Here is an 8,586-nt window from a genome sequence, read left to right as displayed (position 1 = left end):
ACTCTGCATTTGAACAGGGTTTCAGGCTGGAATCTATAATTAAGAGGCTCACTGGCTGTGCTTGGTTGGATGGGGTCACTGCCTGAGGTTCCAGGTGGTATAGAGTCTCAGGCTATGCCCCACATTTGGATCAGGGTACAGGCTGGGATATGTGTTTGACTAGGGTTGCTGTCTCTGCTCTGCCCTCACATAGGGTCACAGGCTTAGCTGCATGGGTGGACTGGACCACTGACTAGGGACCATAGTTAGCAGATCTGCTGATTGTGCCTACTGACCACACGGGACTGCAGTGTGGCTCCACAGATGAATGAAGATGCTTGCTGGGCAGGCAGGGTTTACCAACAGGGACATGATGCTATCACCAAGATCTGTACACTGGTTGGTAAACCTCATCTCACTTTTTGTTTGTTTGTTTGTTTCAGGCTGACCCTAGGTAGTATTGCCTTTCCAATTCCCCAGTGTTCTCCATGATACTTGAAATAAGTGAGCCTCCTGGGAAGTACCCCATGATTCCAGGGAAGCTGAGTATTGCTTGGAGCTGCTGGTAGATGAGGATTACTGGGACAGGGAAATGGGGGAGGTGATGAGGGCACATTGGCAGGTACACACACATATTTATATAATTTATATAATATTTCTCAGTACATAATTGCTTAGCATGTACTTCTATCACTTAGCCTGAAAATTCTTTTTATCTACTATCTTTTATTAGCAAAACTAACAATTAATGCTTTAGGGCAGGAACAAAGTGATTTTAGGACCAAAGAATTTCTTCCTTTTTCTGTACACTATTCTGGTTCAAAAAAATTCTGTTTTTTATGATTCTATGATCTCAGAGGGATTTTATACTATTTTGTTTCTACCTTGCCTTAAGGAAAGACAGTCTTAAATTCCACAGCTTCTGAACTCAGATATGCATGTATTGCCTTAATAATGCAGTGTCCCATGAATATTTCATGTACACATATTTTAAATAATAATGTAACATATGTATATAATTTTCAATAGTATGCTATAAATGAATCAATCACAATTGTACAAATATGACCTATACAAGTTTAATATTTTATTATCTTCATCTCCATTAATGAAGATAGATACAATCAAAACATCTGTTTTTCTTTTTTTTCTTTTTGAAGTGCCAAAGTTAGGGCAGATTCACTGTATGTGTCATGGCATGCCCCTTTGCATGAAAATGTGTGCCAAATGTTTTGCCCTTGATGTGCATTGACCAGGTATGGTTGAGTGTGTGTAAGTCTTCTGTTTTACTTATTTTTCTCATTTATTTTGACTGGATTCTGATGTGATTTTATATTTGCACACAATTATACATATGAAATAATATACACATACATTTCATTTTTTTTCTGCATCTTATTGTGGTTTGGCATTTTGCAATATCACTTTTATAATTTTCTAATATTGGTCAGGTATTTGATAATATCTTGAAATAAAATATTTGCATAAAAAGAGGAAGTCAGTTGCTTTGCTGCATAAGTATATTATTTTAGTATGCAAATATATCAATTTAATAATGGAGAAAATATGAATAAGTAAAACAAAATTTGGTAATTACAAATAATAAATAACTTCATCTTTAAAATAAGTATTGGAACAATATTATTCAAAAATTACAGTAAAGGCTAAAAATAATAAAATTTATTCATAATTAGTTGACATGGAGAGCTTTCAAACTCTCCAGGAAAAAAGCATTTATCACACTTTGTAAGATTTACAAACTATATTAATTTCATATATTTTGGCAATAATTCTATTTCTGGGAATCTTTAAAATAAATAAATCACAGTATAGGAAAATGCATGCAACTTTGTGTAATATTATCAATTATAGTAATAAACCACGACTAATTTTTTGACAAATAATAAAACAATTGTTAAGTAACACTATTATTACACGTTGATATGTATACAATCTTTGAAAATAAGATAATTTTTCTGTTTTTTTTTTAGCTTTTTATATAGTATAAACCAAAAAAATCCCCAAGATTTAATGTATATAGTAAGTAAGTATGCACAGTTTAGAGTAAGGTATAAAGGTGAATAAATAGACACATTTATTTTAAGAAATCATTACAGTATAATTTGATGACTACTGATTTAACAGTTATACCTATTGTAAATATAAATATAAACATGTAAGTTGTTGTTAAAATAGAGATGATTAAGTAAAGAATGAGGGGATGAAAGTTCGTTTAGCATCACTAAGCTCTTTCTCCTAGTATACTAAGAAATTAATAGTGATCATATTTGGATGAAAATATAAGCAAATGCTATTTTTAAATTTATATGTTTTTAAAGTTCAAATATGATATACTAAAATTTAAAATGTTTAAATTAACTTTTCAAACAAAATAATAATGATTAGGTGACTATAAGCAGCATTAAACTATTTCAAAAGTTAATATTTTAGAATTTGGGTTTTAAAAGGGAAATATGTGAAGCCTTTGTTCCAAAGGGTAATATCTACCAAAGAGAACCAAGGTAAACCACTTCTCTAACTCATTCCTGATTACTACAATATGGAAAATAATTCAAAAGGAGATAAGTGAAGAGAAGATGGTGGGAAGTGAAGGAGACACTATGAGATAATGTGTGTGTGAGATTGCTGTCTGGACATTTAGTTAAAGATGTCAGCAGCTCAAACACTGCATGAAGCTAATACCAGTGTCCAGGATCATGAATGGACATTGGGTTGATGCTAACTTGCGTCTCATCTCCTCTTGGTCAGAAGTGCTCAAGTCCATCTCTTCATCAGTCTCCTTCTCTGCCACATCACTTCAGACTCCTCGCTATACCTGAGATGCACCGTCACTACCAATATCTGAACTATATTCTCTACACACACACACCTAAGTTTTCTTTTTCCTAATTCCACCTCCATATCTGTTGGCCATTGTACACTTTTAAAATACATGGTGGCAGATTCTTCTAGGAGGATCAAACCAAAGTTGGTAGAATAGTCACACAAATAAACATCACTCAATTGAAAGAAATCTCTGCAAGGAAAAAGTGAGAGACAGATGATGGCCTCTTGGATTGTAGACAGAAACGAGAGGGCATTGTGATAGTGTTTGAGTTGTTCCCATTAGAAAGAGTAAAATCTGCTTCAAAGAAACAGAAGGAGAGGCATTTCATGTCAAATGAAGTATATCGAGGAAAGTGCTTTCAGTCTTTAAACATGGCTGAACGTTATAAAATCATATTGGAAACAATCACAGCTTACCAATGTTTGCTTCGTCACCTTCATCCTCCAGAATATTAATCCTGCTATGAATTGACATCTACAGCAATGGAGGAAAGCAGCAACAACACATCTGAAGAGGGATTTCTTCTCCTGGGATTTTCAGATCAGCCCCAGCTAGAGAGGGTCCTTTTTGTCATAATTTTGCTCTTCTACATCTTGAACCTTCTGGGTAACACTGCCATCATTTTGGTGTCTTGTCTGGACCCCAAACTCCACACTCCGATGTACTTTTTCCTCAGCAATCTCTCTTGCGTGGACATCTGCTTCACCACCAGTGTTGCGCCACAGTTGCTGGTTACCATGAATAAGAAAGACAAGACCATGAGCTATGGTGGGTGTGTGGCCCAGCTCTATGTGGCCATGGGATTGGGTTCCTCCGAGTGCATTCTTCTGGCAGTCATGGCTTATGACCGCTATGCTGCTGTCTGCCAGCCTCTGTACTACACAACCATTATGCACCCTCACCTCTGTGTATCCCTGGCCAGCATAGCATGGCTCAGTGGTCTCGTCACCTCCTTAATTCAGTGCTCCCTTACTGTGCAGCTTCCCCTTTGTGGTCATCACAAATTAGACCACATTTTCTGTGAGGTTCCAGTGCTCATCAAACTGGCCTGTGTGGACACAACTTTCAATGAGGTAGAGCTCTTTGTGGCAAGTGTGGTCTTTCTAATTGTCCCCATGTCACTCATTTTAGTGTCCTATGGCTTTATAACCCAAGCCGTCCTGAGGATCAAATCGGCAGCAGGACGCTGGAAAGCCTTTGGGACTTGTTCCTCCCACCTGGTTGTGGTCATCATTTTCTATGGGACCATCATATTTATGTACCTTCAGCCAGCTAAAAGTAGCTCCAAAAACCAGGGAAAGTTTGTCTCCCTTTTCTATACGATAGTCACCCCACTCTTAAACCCCATTATCTACACCCTGAGAAACAAAGATGTAAAAGGGGCCTTGAAGACACTGGTAATGGCAAATGCTATTGGTTCAAAAAGGTTGTGAGCTATAGATATAACTTTAGTGGATGATTTTTAGCTCATGGTCTATTTGGTCTAAATACTGTTCTCTTATACAATGCCATATGGAGCAGTGAAAGACAGAGACCTTGTAAAAAGCTAACATACTCAAGCCACAATGCTGTTTCATTCTTCTAAAACATTCTTCTATGAATTCAAAGATTCTGTGCTGTATCTATAGAAAACTCTTCGTACTTTCTCAACCATACCATCAACTTTCATGCACAAATTATTTTACACTGGAGTACTGGTACTACTGGTAAATCTCTCCTTATTTCTAAAAACTCAACTGAATTGTTTTCTGTAGTCTCTAGCTTTCTTGAAACACCATCCATCTCACCTTCTTGGCAAAATTAATTGTTTCATGATATATTTTCCCACAAAAGATAAAACATGCCTTATTATCTGCATTTTCACACACACGATATATATATATATATATACATACACATACACATACATACATACATACATACATACATACATATATACACATACATACATACATACATACATACATACATATATATATATATTTAACACATGGAAGTAATCTATGAATAATTTCTTACAATGTCAGTTTAAAGCGGAGAATGAACAAGTCTCAATATATTGATTCATTTATATTATAGAAACACAAATATAATTAAAAACTGTGACACACTGATTATGATTGTGGTCTAAATTATGACTTTATTATTTTTATTAAAGTATAAAAAATAAGCTTTTTTTAAGCAGATCATTTCATGTATTATTTAGTTTAATCGCCCCTTCCTTTAAAGTGTTTAGAAGTTGAGTGAAAGTAAGACAGAATGTGCATCATTTTCTTTGTCTGTCCCTCTCCAAAGGGAGTAAACTTTATCAATCTGTCAATCTCAAGTATTTTAAGAGAACTGTGCAAGTAGAGAAAACTTGATTTAATCTACAATATTACTGCTACTTCCATCTTTCATAATGACACCCACAGGGGAAAAAAGCATGGAAATATCAATAAAAACAAAAGTAAAATTCATAGAGGATCTATGTGGGCATTCATGTGATTTAGACTTATGATGACAAAAAATAAAAAATAAACTGAGGCTCAATAAAATTCATCTTTGTACCAGAATGTTGTTTTCAGTCTACAAGTGCTGAGGATAAAATTTGGACCTGTCTACTGCTAAAGACTAGACTGAAGGCAAAATGGCTGCACACATAAGGAAAAAAGCATAAGAATTTTCTGAATGAATCAGGGATGCCTGTCCAATTTACACCTCTTAGAGGTCTTTATAATAACTAAAATGATAAATATTTAATTTAACAGAAGGAAGAGGCTTAAAAGCCTGGTCGAATTTGTCTTCTAGAATTTTCTTTTTTAAAATAACTTTATTTTTTAATTACAGTTGACACACAGTGTTCTTTTAGTTTCAGGTGTACAACATGATGATTAGACATTTGTATAACATACAGTGATCACCCCAATAAGTCTAGTACTCATCTGACACTGTACATAGTTATTACAATATTATTTATGATATTCTTTATGCTATACTTTTCATCTTCATGACTGTTTTGGATGAATGGATAAAGAAGAGGTAGTAGATATGTACAATGGAATATTACTCAGCCATAAAGAAGAATGAAATCTTGCCATTTACAGCAACGTGAATGGACCTAGAGGATATTGTGCTGAACTGAGTAATTCAGAGAAAGACAAATGCCACATGATTTCACTTATAAGCAGAATATAAAGAACAAAACAAACAAACAAAACAAGAACGAACTTATACAGAGAACAATTTGATGGTTGCCAGATGGAAATGGGATTGGGGATGGGTAAGAAAGGGGAAGAGATTAAGAAGCACAAATTGGTAGAATTTTCTTATGTGAATTTTGCCTTCAGTAGTGGAAGGGAAAGTTGGGAACCTAATGGATAATGTTTAGGAATACAAGCTTTTGTTTATAATATCCAGAGAGAGAAAAAGTTCTACAGGAAAACTCACACTTAAAAAGCATTACTTTTTATGTTTAATAATGTTGTAACAAATATGTAAGGGGGAAGTGGGGTACTAGATTTAGTGGGGTGATCACTTTGCGAGTTATGTAGATCTCTGATCAATATGCTATACAGCTAAAACTGGTATATTATTGTATGCCAACTATAATTGGAAAAAAAAACTCATTGAAGTGTGAAATGTAAATACAAGCAACTAATTGTCTATTATATTTCAATAAAGGTGGAGGGAAATAAAAGTATTACTTCTTAATACCCAGAAATACATGACACAGGGAAAAAAACATACATATGTCAGAATCTAAATCAATTTAAATAAAATATGGTCTCTATAACACAAAATATTACATTTAATAAAACAAAGAGCTAAAAATGGAAAGAAAACCAGGTGTGAAGTAATGGAGGCACACAATATATGGAAGGAAATAGTAATAAAAACAATACAAAGACAAAATTTAAAAATCTTTAAATGTAAAATTTTTCAATAAAATTTTTTTTACCATACACAACAAATTAAGTGCTAACATAATTAAGAAGAAAAGTATAAATACAATAAAATAAAAAATATAATATGCTATGCTTCGTGTGTGACAAAGTTGTAATAGCATATTCACCCCACAGAAAACCCTGTAAAAATAAGAGGAGCAGCAAACATATCGAAAGCAAGCTATAAAAGAACTTAGTCTTAGATGAAAAAGGAAACATATTGAAAAAAGTTTACTACTCTTTTTCTGTACTTAATACTGTTTTTCTATGACAATATGTTTATATTGCTTTTGGAATCATAGTACATATATGATTCCAAACTATTTTTAATTTATATTACTGTGAGCTTTTCTATTATAATTGAATAATCTCCAAGAATATGCACAATTTATTAAAAAAATTACTCTTACAAGGCAACCAAAATGGGGAGACAAAGAAACATATCCCACATAAAAGTAGAGAACAAAGATCCAGAAAAAGAACTCACCAAAATGGAGACAAGCAATCTACCAGATGCAGAGTTCAAAACACTGGTTATAAGGATGCTCAATGAACTCAGGGGAAGTGTAGATAATCTCAGTGAAAACTTTAACAAAGAGATAGAAAACATAAAAATGGACATAGAAAACATTTTAAAAAGTCAGAAATGAAGAATACAATAACTGAGATGAAGAATAATTTAGAAGGAATCAATACTAGTTTAGATGAAGCAGAGGATCGAATCAGCAATATAGAGGATGGGGTAGTGAAGGACACAGTGTTAGAACAGCAACAAGAAAAAAGAATTCAAAAATATGAGGATAGTTTAAGGGGCCTCTGGTAAAACATCAAGTATATGAACATTCATTTTATAGGGGTATCAGAAGGAGGAGAGAGAGAAAGAGCAAGGACTTAAAAAACTATTTGAAGAAATAATGTCAGAAAACTTCCCTAACCTAATGAAGGAAATAGACATATAACCCCAGGAAGTTCAGAGAGCTCCAAACAAGATGAACTCAAAGAAGCCCACACCAAGAGACATCATCATTAAAATGTCAAAGGTTAAAGACAAAGAGAGAATCTTAAAAGCAGCAAGAGAAAAGCAGTTAGTTCCCATATAAGGGAGCTACTATAAGATAGTCAGCTGATTTCTTGTCAGAAACCTTGCAGGCCAGGAGGAATTGGCACAAAATATTCAAAGTAATGAAAAGCAAGGACCTTCAATCAAGATTTCTCTACCTAGCAGCACTATTATCATTTAGAATCGAGAACAGATAAAGAGCTTCCCATACAAGAAAAAGGTAAAGGAGTTCATCACCACCAAGCCAGTATTACAGGAAATGGAGGGACTTCTTTAAGAAGAAAAAAGTATGCATCAAAAATATGAATAATAAAATGGCAATAACTACATATCTATCAATCATTACTTCAAATGAAAAAGTAATGCTTCAATCAAAAGATAGAGTGGCTGAATAGATAAGAAAAGAAGACCCTTGCATATGCTGCCTACAAGAGATTCGCTTCAGATCAAAAGACACACAGACTTAAAGGGATGAAAAAAGATATTTCATAAAAATGAAAATGAAAAAAAATTGGGGATAGCAGTACTTATATCAGACATAATAGACGAAAACAAAAGCTATAACGAGAGACAAGGAAGGACCCAGTGATCTCACCTCTGGGTATTTATGAGAAGGAACCCAAAATATTACTTTTAAGGGACATATGAACCTACATGTTCATTGCAGCATTATTTACAGTAGCTAAGATATGGAGGCAACCTGAGTGTCCACTGATGGAAGAATGGAGAAAGAAAAGATGGAACATATATACAATGGAATATTACTCAACCAT

General features: G+C 34.0%; 1 protein-coding gene across 1 annotated transcript; it reads left to right on the top strand.

Moving 5' to 3' along the window:
* Positions 1-3,309: 3,309 nt before the first annotated feature.
* Positions 3,310-4,260, top strand: LOC102888536 (olfactory receptor 2G6). Its single transcript, XM_006923378.1, has one exon. The coding sequence runs from the start codon at positions 3,310-3,312 to the stop codon at positions 4,258-4,260; it is 951 nt and encodes a 316-aa protein (XP_006923440.1).
* Positions 4,261-8,586: the final 4,326 nt, after the last annotated feature.

This window comes from Pteropus alecto, unplaced genomic scaffold (assembly GCF_000325575.1).
Source record: "Pteropus alecto unplaced genomic scaffold, ASM32557v1 scaffold78, whole genome shotgun sequence".
Lineage (NCBI taxonomy): Eukaryota > Metazoa > Chordata > Mammalia > Chiroptera > Pteropodidae > Pteropus > Pteropus alecto.
Note: the sequence above shows the minus strand (reverse complement) of the source record. Positions and strands in the feature narration are given on the sequence as shown.

What these genes read in the sequence shown, in the direction of transcription:
- LOC102888536 (XM_006923378.1), top strand. Translation starts at nt 3,310, where the DNA reads ATGGAGGAAAGCAGCAACAACACATCTGAAGAGGGATTTCTTCTCCTG.